Genomic DNA, 19,026 nt, shown 5'->3' with positions numbered 1-19,026 from the left:
AGAAAACTGATTGATGGGAGGTATTAGGGAAATTTAAGTGCAGCCAGGTTGCAGCTCCTGTCAAAATTAAATGTCGGTTCGTGTGTTCGAGGGAATTCGGAAACACCACTTAAAATACTATGCCGCACTGTGCCACACCCCAATAGGATTTCTGTTGTCGAGTTCTGCTAATTATATTTCCCTTTATCAGGATATTCGGCTTATTTGCATGAAGAGGAAGTCCGTTCCACTTTTTGCTTGGGCGCGACCTTCAAAATCATTCTGATTGGCCAATTTTGATACTAATTGGAGCGACCTTGATGAGGGCCACATTTTTTACCCAAATGTTCTGCTAAATTGTCACGAGAGGAAACATTTTGAAATTCCCCCATTGTACTGATCGAGATAGCGGTAGCTTTAAAAAAATGAGTAGGTAAAGCAAAGGAATGAGCGAATGTGTTAACATCACCCACATTCGAGTGCCTTAATTGGGTGTGATGTGGGGATGGGAATTCTAATACAATGCACAGAAAAGTCTATGTTTTAGTTCCAAAATAGTGGGAGGGCACACATACACATTCAGTACACTCGAGCAGTAAAAGAACGAGGCGGCAATATTGCGAAGCAAAGCAAGGCGGGGCAAGGGAAGGCGAGCCTATGCCCGTTCTGCCTCCCCATTATTCATTCCTCCTCTTTCGTGCGCGCTCTTGCGCTCGCGCATGTTTGCACATGTGGATAGGGGTGTTTTTTATACATGGGCTCTTCGTTTTATGACTATTTGCTCCCCAAATATGTATTGCTGCATACCACTAGCTTACATTCCAATTTCCAAATTCCTTTTTTACGCAAAAAAATTTTCTGGCCCAAAGTGCTTTTTCTTAAACCTTTGGGGACTCTTGTAAACCGAACTAAAATAATCTCAAAGAAGGGCTTTGATTGGTCGCTCGGTTATTGATCCACCTCTTCAAGCTCCGAGTTTTGATCAGCAATATCGATTTTGTGGTGCCGTAATAGTGAAGACTCATCCATATCGCCAGTGAACGTAATTTAACTTAGCAGATGAAAAACTGGACTCTTTTAATGAAAAGTTAAACAAACAAATCCCCCGTAAATTCAAAGTTGGTTGTTTTAGTTTTGTCACTAATTTTTAGGTCAAAGCCAGATTTGGACATTTGTTTTCCCTTTGAGAAAAGTACATCAATAAAATGACTAAGGCCAGTGTGATTCATGTACCTCTATGACCCATTTAAAGTGGCGGACTCTGTTTCCCTATTCCCTTAACCATAAAACCACCGCATTGGAGATTTTTTTGTGCTCTTTTAAGGCCCTCCCAGCCCAAATAATGTACACTGGATGCATTTGGCTTAGCAGCGATTAAACATGAACAGTCTTCTTTGAAGTTTTTGCTGACCTTGAAGAAATCCCCAAGCCAGTGTCGAATAAAATGTCGTATAAACAACCATCAGGGAAGCCAATATTTCAAAGAGCCGTTGCCTTGCGGGACGCATCTGTCTTGTAAGTATGGAAAAGGAAGTTATCTTCCCACAGAAATTCAGCAAATCTTCGCGAAAGCGAAATAAAGTGAAAAATTAATATAATTAGGTACGATTGTTTGTACCACTGGACCATACAAAGCCACATGATGTTGCAAGTGCGCAGTAGCGATACAATTGAAATTCCATCGCCTATGGAATAGGTGCAACACCGGATCCAAAATCTTGATTTACAGGGATACGCATTCATGCTCCAACTTCGTGAGTTAAGACGGGTAAAATATTGTCGAATTCACAAATTAATATGAGCTGCGTTTGAACCACTTAATGAGTTGTAAACAAATTTCCTTACTACGGAACTGAATGCTAGTATATTGTGCAGATCCATTAGTACATTTAATCATTTCGACCGAAAAAAATGGGGATTAAGGAAGGATTCAGAACAGAATTTCCAGATTTGTACATACACACACACACCCCATTCCTACGTTTGGGTGGAAAAGGGTAGGATTAGAAGAGGGAACATCGAAACCAAATGACGCAAATAGGTGGTTTTTAGCACTCTAGGACTATCTGTGCTGTGCACGTCGGCCTTGACTATAAATCACATACACACACACACACACACACACACGTGCACACACACTGGAGCCGGATGAAGAAAGACGGTAGGGAAGGAAGGAATGAAGGAATGAAGCCAGACAGGCAGGCAAGCAGGTAGGTAGGTAGGTACGCAAAAGAGCAAAAAAGAAATTCGTGAAAATAAACAGGTCTGCACTTTGATCATGCCGCTTGAGATTTTGAAAATGAAAAAAAGAGCAGATTCATATTAATTAGGTCTTCCTCATTCGTTCGCTCTATCTCCGTCTAACTAGTAAGTGTTTTTTAGTTAGTTTCTTAGCCTTTGAGGCGTGTTCGTACAGGTACAGTCAAACTCTCGAGCACGTAATTCACTCTTGTGCGTTTATTGTGTGTGTGCGTGTGTGCGTGTGCATATTCCAGAAAGCGGACACCTCCATTGAAATAGGCTCGCACACACGACATGCAGCGCGGCTGGAGTGCCCAACCAACCCATTTGGGTTAAATTAAAGAAAATTACTTTAATAATTTGGGCTGACCGTTAAAGGGGTCACAACCTCATCTGCCTCGTTTTTTTTCGTGCCAGGGTGATGACTCAACCCTACCCACTTATCGATTTGTTCAGACCCCTCCAAGCTTGGTTACCAGCCCAAGGCTCCATTCACACACACACACACACACACTGAGCCGGTTTCCAGCCCACTTTACGGCCTTCACAGGTTGACAACCATTATCGATTGGCTTGAACAAATTGACAACGATGCGTTAAATCTCTGACATTCGAACCACATAAAATGCAGAGTAAGGGCTATCAGTTATATGAACTGTTAATTCATGCCCGATCTCTGGGTCGTCATTCTACAAGGACACACGCCTTTCAGGAGAGACTTTTACACAAGAGATGCACTTTTCACTTGTCACCCTTTGTTAATCATGCCAAAGGATCCGAGTCGGTATTTCTTACCGGAAATGTTTGCATCACTCTCCACCCCAAAATACTGATTCGGTGTCTTCTACGTTTTGCCATCGCCACCAACCGTAATAGCACCGGTGGCCAGAGAGTAGCAAATTTAATCAGTACCGAGGTCACCATGGTAACAAACTGATTACATTGTTCTTGATGTTGTCAACACGTGAAGTGGTGAGAAGATGCATGGCTTTCCGTATATGATTGAACCAGCGCTTGGCCGGCAACCCCAGAATGCCTATTTCCCTCAATTTCAAGTAAAAAAACTTCTGCACTTTTGAAGTTTTGAGTGAAGAAGTCCTCGTTATGATTAATTGAGTAGGTGGTCTACGCTTGCGTGGGGCGTGCGTTTGTCTGCCGTTCGCCTGTCTAATTAATCAAAAAGTTGATTTATGGAGTCGAAATGCGATTTCATTCTTCGGGGTGGGTAAACGTGGAGGGGTTATTCAACTTAAATCATACTTTGCCAATGTAAACTTAGCTCGATCGCAGCACTTCTGCAAATTAAAAAAAAAGATTTCTCCACTGTGCTGCATTTGGAAAAAAATTGGATTAACTACTATGAAAACCTGTAAGGATTCCACCTCAAGAGGATACTTTACGTGTTGGACGGAATGAATGAAAGTGGTTCTAAGGCATCTGAATGACTGCCTCTCATTTCGTCGTCTGTCCTCCTATCAAACCATTCCCCCACTTCTTCATTCGTTCAAACATCAACAGAATCCATCACCCAATAACAAGGCCAACACCTCGGCCACTCAATTCTTCATCAACCCTCATTTATTTTTTCACGCATTCATGCATTCATCCATGAGTTTATCAAGGGAACCAGAGAAACGCCCAACCATCGGCCATTTCTTAAGATCCCCCACTCATCTACCCACCCTTTCTTGCACCTGTCCATTAATCTTTTCATCTACTCACCAAACGACGGATACATTCATCCATTTTTCCATTCACGGGTTCATTCACCCACGCATCCATACAACTATCCAGCCATCCATCAATTCATCCGATGATTAATGCATAAAATCACCCATCAATCCCTGCCTCCACCCTTCCATTCATCCAAGAGGTGGAACACACTCTTTGAAGTTTGGTAGTAGCATAAAGAAAACCATAGCACATCCCCATCACTTCGTCACCAAAGCGATTCACATTGCGCCCTCTCCGCCTCCCCCCCGCCGCCCGATACCATCGCCTTGGCACAAAGTCGGTCTCACAAAGAGCCGCCACCTCCCTCCGCTTTTCCCTCCCGCTGTGGTTGCAGTACTTTTAGGAAATAAATCACAGCATCACGCATTTGTGTGCGTGGTGTCGACACAGGAGGACTTCGTGAGGAGCTTTAAAGCTTCCCGCAATCACAAAACCCCACCCAGCGGCCATAATTTTTCGATCCTCGTGGCTCTTTGCCATGTGAAAGGTAAAGGGAAGCAAAATAGCAGTGACTAATCCACAATCAACACCCTCTCCAATGCTTCCGATAATTTCACAAGATCACCAATTTCCAATTCAATTTGACACTAAAAAAGGGGGAGTAGAACACTCTTTCGGGAAATGCTTTTAAGTCCAGTTTTCTGTGTATTGAAAAAATGCTCAAATAATCATTTAAGAAGGGGAAATTCTCACTGAAATAAAGGAAGGCACAGATGAACTGCCACTGATGAATAATAGTCTTTAACAGAATTTGCTGAGATGGCAATCCGGAAGCACGGCATTTGATTAGCAATACCTTCCATCCATAATGAGATTCCAATTTCATTTTCGTGAACTAAAAAAGGAATTTTTGGGGACCACAGCCATGACTTCGCTTAGGCCTCAGTTCCAAAGCAAAAATAAGGGAAGTTTGTTAGAAAACAGCCCCTAAAGGGTAACCCGAGTACTAAAGTTCATCGAAGCTGAATTATCCACGGATGTGCGATGGATTGATTTAAAAACACCTTTTTTAAAGATATATTTTCCGGTGCTATGGCTTTCAGAGACCCTTCAACAATTAGACGAGTGAATCCACTAGCATAAGAAATTGTTGAAGATGTGTGTAGTGTGCTTATACACTACTTCAGGGAAAGAGTTCTTCAAATAGCAGAGATTTGATTTGAGTTGGTATTGTCGAGCATGACTTATGGGGCAAATTTGTCGCCGCTACTGTGCTTCTGCTAAACGGTATGGTCCCCCGGAACAATGACAGCAGCACCCCTCCCCCAACCCCTCTGTAGGTCGGCAATACATACTTTGCCCAAGTACTCGACCTTCATTCATCTTTAGGGCAGTTGCGCGGCGCTACACAAAGCAACAGATGCTAAGCATTGCCAGCAATGGTAAACAAACAAGGTGTTTCTAGACATTCAACAGGAGGCAAGCCAGGATGTCACTTTGATGGTGCAATCATTCAAAACGCATTTTGGCAGCCTCCTCAGAATTCAGGCATAAATACTGCCCACAACTATTAAATAAGTTCCCTTTTCCAATCTCATGGCTCCTCGTCAGGGGTGTGGAGAAGCATTCAAGCGATTGAGGGAGAAGTACCGAATTTCCACCTTCCAGAACCATCACTCAGTTCACTGCTTTCAAGCTCAGCTAAGTAAAATTTGTTATCTTCTGGTCTTCAGTCTTTGGACGTTTTGTGTCTTTAAATTTATAAGAATGATTTTCAGGGCTTATCGAAGGTGCACAAAACCTCCAGGTCAGACATTTAAAATCTTCCTTGAAGTGAGTGGTGATAAAGCTTAATCGCCTACGTGGATGTGGGGTTTGGAAGCCAATTCTCCGAAATGCCAGAAACGGATAGCATTCGGACGATGATCGATCTCCACTTACAAAATGTGCTAGCACTACATTTATCATGCAACAAACCCCGAGGTTGTCACCCTATGCTTTAGTCCCAACCAAGCGCATCCACTTTAACCCGTTTGACAAACCCCCTCGGAGATCATAGAACCCTCGGTAGAGCCCCAGATCCCAAACTACTCACAATCACAAAGTGCGACCTTTCCTTCAGTTTCGCGGCTTGCCTTAAGAGGGTCTAAATACGAGGAAGCACATGATGTTCAAATCTTTCGAGGGCTGCCCGCTGAAATAACACGGAGGGGGCGCCGAGTCGCTGCGGCCCAATCCACAACCACCAGAGCACCATCCGTCTGTCTAGTGCTGTCGGAAGCGGCTCAAGCGATCAACCAGCTCCCACCTTCAATTTGATTGTTTGCTAATGACACTCTCAAAATCCTCAATAGAAGCCTGGCTGCTCAGAGACGACTCTTTCAGGTCCTTATGAAGAAAAAATACCGTCTGATTCTACGTGGCGAGACGTAGAGCTGCTGGATGTCCTTAAATTTGCAAGCACGTCGGTCTGTCCACATCCAAAAGCAGACACACCTCACTTGCTCGCACATATATATATAGATGTATGCATATTATGTACATAAACACAAGAGAGAGGAGAAACTTAACGAGGAGCATCAGCGATCATCATTGATGGATGCATGGCGGAAGAGAAGGAGGGAAGGGAGAGCAGAGACGGGAGGTAGGAGCAAAGAGAACTTGTGCCTGCAAGGCTTCAGGGGGCATAATAACGTGTGGCTTTGTGGAGGGGTCGGGAGAGCGCAGACAACTCATTCAACACATGCTGTCGGCGTTAGTGCCACCTTTACTGATGCTGCTGGTGACCTTCAACACCCAACAACGACACACGCAGACATGACTAAGGACTATCGGGAGTAGGAGGAGTGATAAAATACACATTGTACAGCGCGCACGCGTGTGTATATAATGGGGAGAAAAAAAAGGACAAATGCAGGGGTGAGATAGTGTGGGGTGGATGTCCTACAATTATTTCTCAATCAACAATATCCGAGATTTCCTCTTCCCCCCGACACCGCTGCCGTGGCAACCACATTTGGCGGTTGAATAGTGGGTCCACCGGAGGCAAGGAGTGCCTGTTCTGCCTCCACCTCCGCCTCCCCCACCTGATTTGTCTCTAACGTTGAGGTGTTGGCGTTACTTGCGGCGCTGGCGGCCTCCACCGATCGATAGACAAATAAACCGGGCGGTAGGGCATCTAGACTGGAGGGCTGTTGGCGAAGAATATGTGGAGGCAGTGGAGTCTCACCCGGTTGCCTTGGAGAGCCGAGTTGTTGACGCTGATTCGCAAGGTCCTTTTTGATTCGCATTGCTGAAAGACGGTGGGAAGGGTTGGCAAACCAACACTCCGTCATGATGTGGTAAAGCAGCCGCAGACTTGCATCCGTCTGCCATACCAATGGCAGATGGGGACGTATGCCCAGTTCACACACCACGGATTTCATCTCTTCGATCAAGGGATCAGGGCCTACGTTATCCTATAAGAGACACACGAACCTTCAGATCAAGCTAAGGGCTTTCAAAGGGAGAAGGAGGACTTTCGAAGGCGCCAAACCTGATAGGGAAGCTGATATTCCTCAGGACCGTAGAGATTAGCAACATAGACACGTCGAGTCATCTCCCAAAAGACCAGACCCAGCGAGTAGATATCCGCTTGCATGTAGGCATCGAAAGAATGGGCATAGAGGGTGTTATCTAGTACCTCCGGTGCCATGTACCGCTTCGTGCCAATGCGTTCCGTGTTGTGACCGATATCTACGCTGCCGGTGAGACTGTCGTACTTCACGGCAAAGCCCAAATCCCCGATACAGCATTCACCGTCCGCTTTTACCAGAATATTTCGAGATTTGAGGTCACGATGAGCTATTGGTGGTTTGCCCTTCGAAAAGAAAAATGCACACATGTCAGACAGTAATTTCTTCACACAAATACGAGAAGGTAGGTACATCGCAAGGGGAGATATAACTGCGCAAATTGAGTAATAAATCACAGCCGTTTCGCAGTCATAGGGGGAAAAAGTAGCACACACAAGGATCCAAGGTCGATTATCGCTTGCGTTGTAGAAGCGGGGATGCGAATCAGTGCCGTAGATCTTTCTGAGTCCGAAAAACTAACAACACGCTTACGCAACTGCTATTTTCAGTAGGAGTGGGAGTACACACTAACTCATACCCATAGCCTACGTAAATCGTGCTTTGAGAATCGTTGGAGAGAGGCAAAGTTAGCAGTTACTGTTTGGTAATTAAGAGCATAAATGAGGCTAATTTTAACAACTAAGCATTTAACGGATTACGTACAAGTGCCCACTTTCAGAGAAAAGGAGGAGCGTAGAAATGCTCTAGACGAGCCATTTTGGTAAAAGTTGCCCAATAACCTCCATATCTGTAGACAAATTTGAAGCGCCGGCCAACTGTTCAAGAGGTTGAATGTACATATATAATTTGGTGAAAAAGGAGGAAGGGCTAATAGCAACACTCTCGAAACAGGGATACAATGCACTCAATGACTCAGCAAATGGTAAGTTTATAGATGAAGAACACCGACAGTCTCTTCCTCGTTTAACATGAGAAGAGACGGAAGAGAAGGAACAGATGACAGAGGAATCAATTCACTTCACGAATAAAGTTATATCACAAACCGATCATTCAAGTAATTACCAACTTCTAAAAAATGATTCCAAACTCGCCCTCACACATTTGAAGACAAGTTTAGCAATCATCTAGATGCTCAAAGAGAAAAGGAAGAGTGTAGGAGCACCGCAGAAGCATTGACTGATGCAAATGACAAGACATTTGGCAAATAAGATTTCACCATTCACTGGAGTAGAAGTATTCGCCGATTTTCAGACTTATCGATGAGTGTGGAGATCTAGCAAACTATTTTAGACATGAAATGGATGCTTAAAAGGCTGGGCTATGACTAACGTTCAATCACTAACTGAACGTTCGAAGTCACTAGAGAAGGATAATTAATAGTTCCTTCTTTTTGACATCCAAGAAATAAACCGACAACGTTTCATGAGTTGGGGAAAATGAACAGATCTCTTGATGATTACAGAGAGAAGAAGAATACATTAACGAAATTATTAAGATTTTCAACTATTCTCAAGTAGAAAAATTCGTCGCCTCGATCTCAATAAATTTAAGGACTCAGTAAAACGCTTAACGCAAAGAGCTAACGGCACCTTCCCCATTCAGACTAGTCCACTGAACAACAGAAAGCTCCCAAAAACAGCGCTGCAACATGTCCAATCAGTACAGAGTAGGTTGTCGAAAAAATCAGCGCAAAAGTACAGAAGAAATCTAAGTTAGTTGCCTAGGCAACGAAAAGCGGAGGAAGGGCGGCTATCAATAGCTGTAAGCTTGTTCGCACACATAAAATGACAGGCACACACACAAATAGGAGGCTCAAGATCTATTTTGATTTTAGATAAATGCGGAAACGGAAAGAAGACGAATAGTTCCGAAATCATTGCCCTTTTGAATGTGATAGGAGGTCTACCGATTGTCGTGTGAGAAAAAGGTGTTTATTTTTAGAATCTGGCCCCAGAGAGACGAAGAGGTGGGACTCAGATGTAGCTCAACCAATTCGCGGGGCAACATCAATCAAGAGATGGTGCGATAAGTGGAGTTCCGGTCATTTGGCAAGGGGAAGGGGGTGGGCTAGTGATGACAGATGTGAGTGATGCCAGCGTGGGGCCATAAAGAGGGGGCGAACGTGGAGGAATGAAGAACGGTCGCGAATGCACCGCTAATTGTCTCAAGCGCGCACGCACACGGGGGGTGCACCATTACCATTATAGCACAGTGCGATCCTACACCGGACAAGAGAGGCCGATGGTGACGAGGTGAAGCTCTGAGAAATTACACACACGCATACAAACATGTCAACAAGAGCGACCTGTTTATGCGTGTGTATGCGCTTGTAGGCGCTAGCAGTCTCCCATAAAACGCACAGGCTCTTGGCCGTAAACACATACGAGGCATTAAGCTCGCTACAGAATGGACTGAGTTCGCGGGTAGGGCCGGATTGATCTATTATCCATTCCATTTGTCAGCTATGTTAAAAATGAGCTGAGCTGTGCACCATTGATGGAGCAATTAGTAGAGAGAGGGCGAGGGGGAAAGCGAAATTGAAACTGCGCTTTGTAGAGCGGCGCCACAGGCAGTAAAAAAGGAGTGGAAGAGACGAATGAATTGATCGGGACATGTGCAATTATTTTCACTCATCCATTACCACGGAACACGATATTTACTGACAAGATGAAAAAAGTGCAGAATTGTCAGCTAGTAGCGAAGTGGAAATGATTTTGCCTCAGAGTCAAATTAAGCAGCTTTCAGTAAGCAAATGGCATCAAATTCGATGGGAAGCATTCAGAATGACCAAATATGGTTGTCCTTTAAGGCGTTAGTTGTCAGCGAATAGTAGCAAACACTATTCAATGATGGAATGGAGGATAAACTAAGAGATAAATGCTATAGCCATTTACTTGATAACCGTGATTACTCGCTCCACGACAAAGCTCAAGACGAACCCACACCAAGGTCCTAATATTGTTAAATCATGGAAGACCAATAAATAAGCTAATCATTTTGGACTCAGTAGAAAGAACTGTACTATTTAAGCAAGGTCAATTTCAAAGATTCTCATTTCCCATGATTGCTGCTGGGTAGTCAGAAAACAAGGTAACCTAAACTACGCGATGACAGGGAGACGATAAAAAAACATCAAGAAGATTCACCATAGAAACAAACGAGAGATTTCGCAACCAATATTACCTTCTACGACTCCATTCAGGAAATGCTTTGACAGGGAGTCAGTTCCCAACTTGTTAAGTCATCAACATCCGAATTCGGCACTTTTTCACCACTTTTTTCTGACTATGAGTGCCCTTTGAGGGATTGACAGTGGGACATACATACATGACTTAACAGAGAAAATTTACAGGGATTGAACTTGTGGTCGTAAACGACAGCACCAAATATAAGAGCAATTTCAAGTTTAATGACGGCCGAATTCCCGAAATTCCAGTTTGACGCAAGTCCGAGCCTCGGGATAACGAAAAAAAAGCATTTTAGGAACGGTCTTCTCTTCGAAACAACAGAACTCAACATTCAGAATTAACAAAGCTTAGAAGGCAGTTCAAAGACGACTTACCGTACATAAAAATCTTAAGGTTTTGAAATGTGACAATGAAACGGAGGAAAGATAATGAATGAAGGGATCTAACTAACATTAACTTTTTAAAAACTTCGTGTTTTCCATGGGACAGCAGTCAAAATAAGTTCAACAAATAGTAGAATTCACGTTTGGACAAAAAACAGAGCCTCAACCTGGTAAAACGGCAGCAGTTTAGGGCTAGCAGATCCTGAAGAGATAACAAAAGGCACAATTTAAGGTCAACATCAGTTTGATAAACTATTACAAAGAACCCTTGATGCCCAAAGGCGGTGCAAAAGGGATCAGAACCAGCAACGTTCCGCAAAATGGGAAAACTCAACTTTCAAGCTCTCAACAATGGCACCCAAGGTCTATTGAGCATTTCAAAACACGAACAAGGATGCCAATAAAGCACAAAATGTGGCTATTTTTAGCCTCTTCCCTTAATTGCCTCCCAAAATTAGCATAAAACTGGACAAGAAGGAAAGGAGACCACAGTCATATGCAATCGCACAAAAGTGAGTGTGTTTGGTGATAAGAATGGCACAGAACAGTGATTAAGGCGTAACAGAGGGGGAGAAAGATAGCCCCAATCTAACGGATGAAGCACCCCCACACAAGATTGCACACGATGAAACGTGGATAGGTGAATGCGAAGCGGGGAGTGCGCGTACTATAACACACACAGGTAGGCCCACAGGGGATAGAAATCCCACCAACCTACCGAGGTGCCAACAATGGCCATGTGGAGATGCGCCAGTCCGTTGGCAATGGATGAGGCCATTTTGATGAGGGCGGGAAGAGTGAAGGCGTGCGACTGGAGAAACTCGTAGAGCGAACCCAGACGATGATACTCAGCGATTAGCCAGAGCTCCGTTGAGATTCCGTTGTCCTTGTTGTCCGCAGCGATGAATCCCAGGATGTTGCTATGACGCAGAGTTGCTGTCTCGTAGATCTCCTTCTCTCTGAGGGCGAAGAAAGTAATCCAGTGGAATAATTACAGTACTAATTGCAGCATGTGGCTCCCCTGTAAGGGTTGGTACACATACCGTTCAGCGGCAAATCTAGACTCAGATCGCTTTTCTGAGAGTAGCATCTGAAGGTGAGCAATCTGATAAATTGCAGTCTTGAAGTATTTGTAGTAATATCAGCACGTCAACTAAGTTGGTGAATCTTTTCACGGAGTAAAGAGGGCGGAATTTTCAGAACTTTAACATACAATGTCGGTGTTTCGGTAGTTTCGAGTAGTTCGACTGGCGTACCCTTTAAAACCCTGGTGGGTTCTTCAGGTCAAGACTTTAAACATGTGAACTCCTTACAAGTACTGAAAAGCACAATGGTTAATGTCAGGACGGCGCTTATTGCCGTTCTTCCTGTAAATTTTTGAGACAGACTTTTTTAATTCCTAAGAAGCAAACAATGTAACGTAACGTTACATACAAAACTAACTTCCTTTTACCCACAACACTAAGTCTAATGGAGACTTTTCAATTGCTTTGAATTTGGATCAGCTTCCTCTTAAGCACATATTATTTTGTAAAAACACAAGACAAAACAAAAATCTGCCATTTTCATTACATTACCCATTGAGTGGTAAAGTCGTTGATTCCGTTAAGGATGCTCCTTGCCTCCAGGATGGCACCGAACACCAAAACAATGCAGTTGATTTATTTTAATTGGGTGTGCATATGCGAACGTGTTCAACGCAACCGACTGCATTTGCGTAACGCCCAACTTGTGTCAATAAGCCAAATTTAAGTCTTCCATTTTGGAAAGACATCAGAGCACTTTGATTCGTTTATTCGGGTGGCCTTTCTACAGGGGGCATGGCTCTGCAAATAAGCAGATAAATTGGCTTGCAATGCATCCGAACATTGGGCAACAAATTTTTCATTAAGCAAAACCGACCCGCGCGAACGCAATTCAAAGGCAAAATTCCTCAGAAGATTACAATCTCTCGAGGTTAAGCTTAAGTATTAGATGCCTGCAGACCAAAAGATGAGGAAATGGATTGCTGATCGGGTGGAGCCGATCACCTAATAGCAACTAGCTGGAAGGAACTAGGTGATTGCTACAATGGGGCTTTCCATAAGTCTTTCGATGGACTAAAAGCGATCAACCATCACGGAAACAAAAATGAACTCCAAGTACAGCTGGGATGTGCAAAATGACTGGCCAGATCGACTGCTTGCGCTGATCATCGGTTCTTAATATTTGGGCCCAAAAACGAATAAACCCATTACCCGAGCTTTCTAGACTTTGATTGAGTGAATTTAAACACTTAATGCAGCGAGCCAGAGGGAAGACCAGGAACGCAGCAAGCCCAATCGTCAGATGCCCAAGTCTTAGACAAAACGAATTGTTCTATTGTGCTTCCTGTGAAGAGACGCGGGGGAGGGTCGCAGCAGCAGAAGCAGTCACATCATCAGCACCTCTCATCACACTTTAGCTGCCACCGCCACTGCCACCGTCGTCGTGGCCACGGCCTTGTCCCAGTAGGGGGACGCCCACCGTCCCACACACAAGCACACGCAGAACACCACCACCATCCTTCATGAGAGCCGAATCGGGTGTAGTTCGCCGGCTGGCTAGCTCACTAGCTCTCCCTCTCGCCACACCCACGAGGGCAAGGAGGGAAGGCCTCTGTCGGTGGCGAAAGCTGGGTCAACCCAAGTGGCGCGCGAGTTGGAGGGAGAACGTTGAGGTGAGTCACGGCGACAACAGCGACGACGACGACGACAACGACAACGCACATACAAAAAACGGCAGCGGGCAGTGCAGTGCAGCGCAGCACAGCACAGCACAACCTGGTTCGGCACAGTACAGTTCTTAGGCTTGTGTGCACGCGGCCTGTTGCATCATAACAACGGCCATTGACTGGGCCAGCATCGACACTAGAGATGTCTTAGGCGGTAATGTGGAGACTGGACTTTTGCAATTTGAAGGTCTACGCTCCAATAAGAGGCGGCGAGTTACGAACTAAACCGCCTGCAGAATAGCCTATCCACGAAGTTCAACACTCGCACAGGAAAGAATAAAAGCCTAAATGACCTCAAGAGGGTGTCTATCTTCCTCTTTCATTCGACTTAACCAGTGCTAGTAGTCCTCTCAAAGAAGTAAAACATCATTGAGTGAGTGAACTGAAGAGTGTGCTATTCCAGCAACAAGAACCGTTCAGAAAAGAAGACATTGAATCGTCTTCAAATGGAGCATAAAGTTTTGCTCCCAGGGTCTGATATCGCTGTGAAACGAAAGACAGTAGACATCAAAGTAACAAAAAACATCGACATCGAAATTATCTGAAAATGCATTGAGTCCCATCACCAATAGAGTTACGCATTTCATCGTTAAGGTTTCCAAAGCAACTACATAGACCTTTTTTATCCCTATAATCCCTACACAACCTATTCAGAGATTTAAACACTTAGACAAATAAGAAGACATTTGATTACCGCTGAGGTTCTTTTAAGATTCACGATCCGTTTTAATGACGGCTGAAATCATCAGATAGTTTTCAAGTAACAGCCGCAAAACCGACCAGGAAAGATGTTCAAATATTATAATGCACTATATTTGATTATCCAGTGAAATAATTCAGAACAGTTCAATATTCATAGACATCAACAACCATTATTGAAACAGCAGAAACAGATTTCAAATGTGATGAAGAGCTTCTTATTCCAATACTAATCTTTCCAGACCTATGATTTTTCATCGAAGGAATATGGAATGAGATCTTAGTAATCCAACACATGGAAGGGGCACACTTTAATCCGTGATTGGAACATGTAGCCCTCCAGGACCTAGCACCACCCTAGAAGTCGATGCCGAAAGACAGAGGTAAATGTCAACACCACCCACCTAATCCACGAGTTCTCGTTCCGACTGGAGAATATCTTCACAGCCACCTGATCACCATGCAGTCGGCCGAGCCAGACCTCGCCATATCGTCCTTCGCCAATACGTGCACTCAAAGTGACCTGACGCGCAACTGTGCGTTCCACTAGCAGTGGCTGACCCGCACCCGACCCACTTCCCGATAGAGTGATTTCCAGAGTGCCACCAGCCCCAGGCGGAGCAGAACACGAGGCGGGGAGCATAGAAGCACCCCCACTAGCAGCTGTATAGGAAGCGCCGCCACCACCAAGGCCAACAACCTCCGAGCCCCGGACGACCGTAGAACCACCGATGGAGTTGTGGTAGGACGAAACACCTGTTGGAATCGCTCCAAGACCCCGAGGAGGTCGTACAGCAACCACAGAGGAAATGGAGGAACTAGCCATCAGAAAGGGCGTGCGAGAGGGATGGAGAGGGACTGAGTCGATGAGAGTGGTTGCGACACTGACCCCACTATTCGCAGCGGTGGCGTTAAGAACGCCCCCGTTGACAGCGACGGCGCTGGCATTAGCGGCGGTGGTAGCGGTTGGTATAGCGCTTACCATGGAGGCGCCACTGGCACCGCATTCCACCATGTGCCAAGGGTGCGTGTCGCTCGGAGACGTGTGACCTGTGGCATCGCCGATACACCCAGCACCAATCATGGAAACGGGTGCTTGGGAGGCTGAAATACGGTGAAGTAAATCACCTTAAACTTCCCCCTCTCCTTTATGGCAGGGTGATTGATTGGAATGGGAAAATGAATTTGCGCATTTGTGACATGAGATAGAAGAATAGATCTAACAGAATTAGATTTAATAACTCGATACATAGGATGCACATCAAATGATAGTTTCAACAACTCTCAGCGACTTCGTGATTTTTGCATAGGATACCAGTATTTCGATGACGGAGGATGAATGAAAACAAAAGAAAAATTTGATAGGTGTAGTGATGTTAACACAATCCGAAGACAATCTGATGAGCCTAGAACATGAGGTAGACACGAACTCTAAATACTCATAAAAAAACAACTTCATTTATGAGCTTAAAAAGCTGCTAGCCTTAAATCATAAGCTAACGACATAAAAATTAAATAAAACAGATTAGCTGTATTATAACCGCAAAAACACTCATTTTTTCGTTGGCTTAAAAACAAAAAACGACCCTGTAAATACATTGAATCTCTCACATTTCGCGATTCCGCGATGAAGGGTAACAAAAGGTGTGAAGACGATTCTACTTAAATCAATTATCACTTTCAAGCAATAAAAATATGCACCATTTACTTGCTTTATCTAGAAACAATAACTAGAAGACATTCATTACGCATTTAAGGGATGCAAACCCAATGCCATAAGGTGAACTTACATTTTCTCCAGTCTACAATTGAAGAAAGGGGTGAATTAATAAATTAAAAAGAAAAGGCGAGACAAACAAAAAAGGACGCGTACCAGCTTTACCTCGACACCGCCAGAAGCACCAGCCGGCAACAAGCATTAGGACAGCAAGGACAAGAAAGATGGACAAAATCACAATTAGGGTGTTGTCTTTGGGCACCTCGACAATCAACTTCGACAATTCCTCCTTCAGAGGCAGATTACAGAAGGATGAGTTACAACAGCGCATGTTCGCCGACTCACAGCTGAAGGGCTTCCAGAAGTCCTTTTGACGCAAACATCTATAGATACACCGAAAGAAATAATCAGGACGTAAAAAAGTGGAGGATAGAAAATAAGAGACCCTACACACCCCATTTCGTAGAGCCTGTGAGGCGGCACATTCGGTTCATTAATCAGCTTGATAATGCAACGCTCTCCAGGTGAGATTGTGCAGCAAAAGGGCTCCTCCCGAATCTGCCGGTAGTAAGCATTATTGCTCTCCTCGTCATTGAAATTCTGTAGCAGAGCGTCAATGTAGCGTCGCCATGTGCCGAGTTCGTCCACGGACATGCCTGTACAGGGATGGCAGTCACTTTCATCAGGATTGCAGAGGAGTTTCAGACATTCTTTCCGATTTGCTATGGACGGCTTAGCGGCAGAAAAAAGGAGGAGTAGCGAGAGGGCAAACATGTCGGGAAAGAGCTTGGAGTCTTTGGTCTCGAGGGTGGTTAGAAGGTCGGGGAGGTATACGCCATATAGTGAATCTGGGGGTTCTGAAAAAGGGCGAAAGTACTAAACTTACACAGAAAAGATTTGCGAATTAAAATTTAATTAGAAGTGAGGGAAAATCCATAGATGATTACACTGCATTAATGAGGTCAAACAGGGGAAGGGTGGGTACGCGTTTCAAGATGCTTTTTAACAAGGTGATGAACATTTCAAATAGAGCATCAAAAAGAAAAAAAATATAAAGGACGGCACATCGACTATGCCTTATACAAAAGTTAAGCAGCTATCGCTGCGAAAAGGCGGCAAAAGTTGGTGAGAACACATGAAGTTTAAAGTAGGGATATATAATGGGGCAGTAAGAGGCCCATTAATAAACGCCATACCTTCTTAAAGAAATTGATGAGATGAATTTGCCAAAGCAAGAGCTCGACGCCTTATGGGCATTTATGCTAAGCGTAAGCCCACCAGCAACGATAAAAGAGCAGCGAACGAAACGCACTCACACGCCGCGCCTTCAAATGGATGACTAAAACAAACCATGCCCTTGAAAGAATAAAATGAAAATCAAAGCAAAGGTGCTAAGACAGTGCGGGGACCATGACCTAGTTTTGAACTAACACAAAATTTTAAGACTCTTCAAAGGGCTTAATAACAAAGATGTTGCTCATCTAAAAATTGTGTTAAACTTGAACAAAACTAGGCCATTTTGTGGAAAGTAGTGCAGCGTCCCGAGACTTTCCTGAAGACGGAGGAAGACACAATACTCGGGCAAAATATACATTCAGCACGGAGAAGGTGTTTGGGCTACTGGTATGGCCCGTAGGCCAGCCCACCCAGCGAGATACGGAAAGACCTGTTCATGAAACCACCATCGTATCACAGTAAATTTCCTGATTAACAAAGGGTTTTAGGGATAGGATATATTGTATGTTATTATAAATCAAGTAACGGGAGCAATTCTATGCATAGAAGTGAAAATGTTAGGGCTAAAATGTGTAGTCCATTTGCCAAGCAATCAGTAGAAACCCAAGTGTTATTCAGTTAAAAACCGGAATTCGCAAACGCGCTAGATGAGTTCCCTAAGAGGCTAGATCACAATCTCAAGAAAATGTTTTGCCTTCAAGGATATTCGTTAAAAATGCCCATGTAAGTATCATGAAATTTACAACCCATACTGCTGAGCAAGACCAACACGCCGACGGTTGCAATTTTAAGCCAAAATGCAACTAACCGTGATTGACTACTCCCAACTGCTTACAGCTTGTTAAAGAGACACGCATTGCTGCTCAAGACAAAGTGCTCGGCTTTTGGATTAAAACACCAAAACAAGCTTAAAAGTTTCTTTAACCTATAGTAATAAATTAGTCCAGCTTACAACACAGAAAATATAAGTTTGACTGAGAAGTTGTATTTGACTCATCATTCTCTCCAACGGAGCATTAAATGTTTTAGCCCTACACTGACTTATCCTCACGACTGTTTAGTTAACATGGAACACTTTTTTAAATATTAAAACTAACACAAAACACCGTTAATTAGTGGCGGCGCTGCAGATACCAGCGATACCTACATTTTAAGTCACTTACCATCCAAAGGTTGGAATGATCCTCAAAAACGTTTGCATTATCACCCCTAATATATCTCCAAATCTCAAAAATAAGTGTAATTTGAATCAATTAACACTTACATAAGTAGTGCAACAAGCCAAGACTTCTCTAACAATGAAAGGAAAGGTATCACTTGGGCAGATTATATTTCATAGGCGTAGAGAAGCGTGTAAAATGTTGGCTGTTTCATTAACGGTTAGCTTTGGTAAAGGGCCTCTTTGCTTTGACCATTGTACCTTGGCTGGTGAGCTGGCCTCCGGACTATGTCAGCAGTCCCGTTACCTTCCGCATGTCGAATATATGTAATACGATGGTGGTTTATCCCTCGATATTGGTGAGGCTTTACTTTTGGACTTTTGAATTTGTCTTCTTGTACCCCGCTGGGTGGGCTGGCCTTC

At 44.0% G+C, this 19,026-nt stretch overlaps 1 protein-coding gene across 1 annotated transcript; it reads right to left on the bottom strand. All coding sequences in view use genetic code 11, as the record gives it.

Annotated features, from left to right (window-relative positions):
- Window positions 1–6,065: 6,065 nt before the first annotated feature.
- EGR_06011 (TGF-beta receptor type-1) lies at window positions 6,066–18,301 on the bottom strand (the record flags this gene model as incomplete). The annotated part of the gene is made up of 8 exons (XM_024495260.1): window positions 6,066–6,159; window positions 6,889–7,352; window positions 7,430–7,792; window positions 11,759–11,999; window positions 14,896–15,595; window positions 16,365–16,591; window positions 16,663–17,065; window positions 18,253–18,301. 8 exons carry the CDS (start codon window positions 18,299–18,301, stop codon window positions 6,066–6,068), a joined length of 2,541 nt encoding a protein of 846 aa, XP_024350344.1.
- Between the last annotated feature and the right edge of the window lie 725 nt (window positions 18,302–19,026).

This window comes from Echinococcus granulosus (assembly GCF_000524195.1).
Source record: "Echinococcus granulosus chromosome Unknown EG_S00049, whole genome shotgun sequence".
Lineage (NCBI taxonomy): Eukaryota > Metazoa > Platyhelminthes > Cestoda > Cyclophyllidea > Taeniidae > Echinococcus > Echinococcus granulosus.
This window is presented reverse-complemented; position numbering and strand designations above follow the sequence as displayed.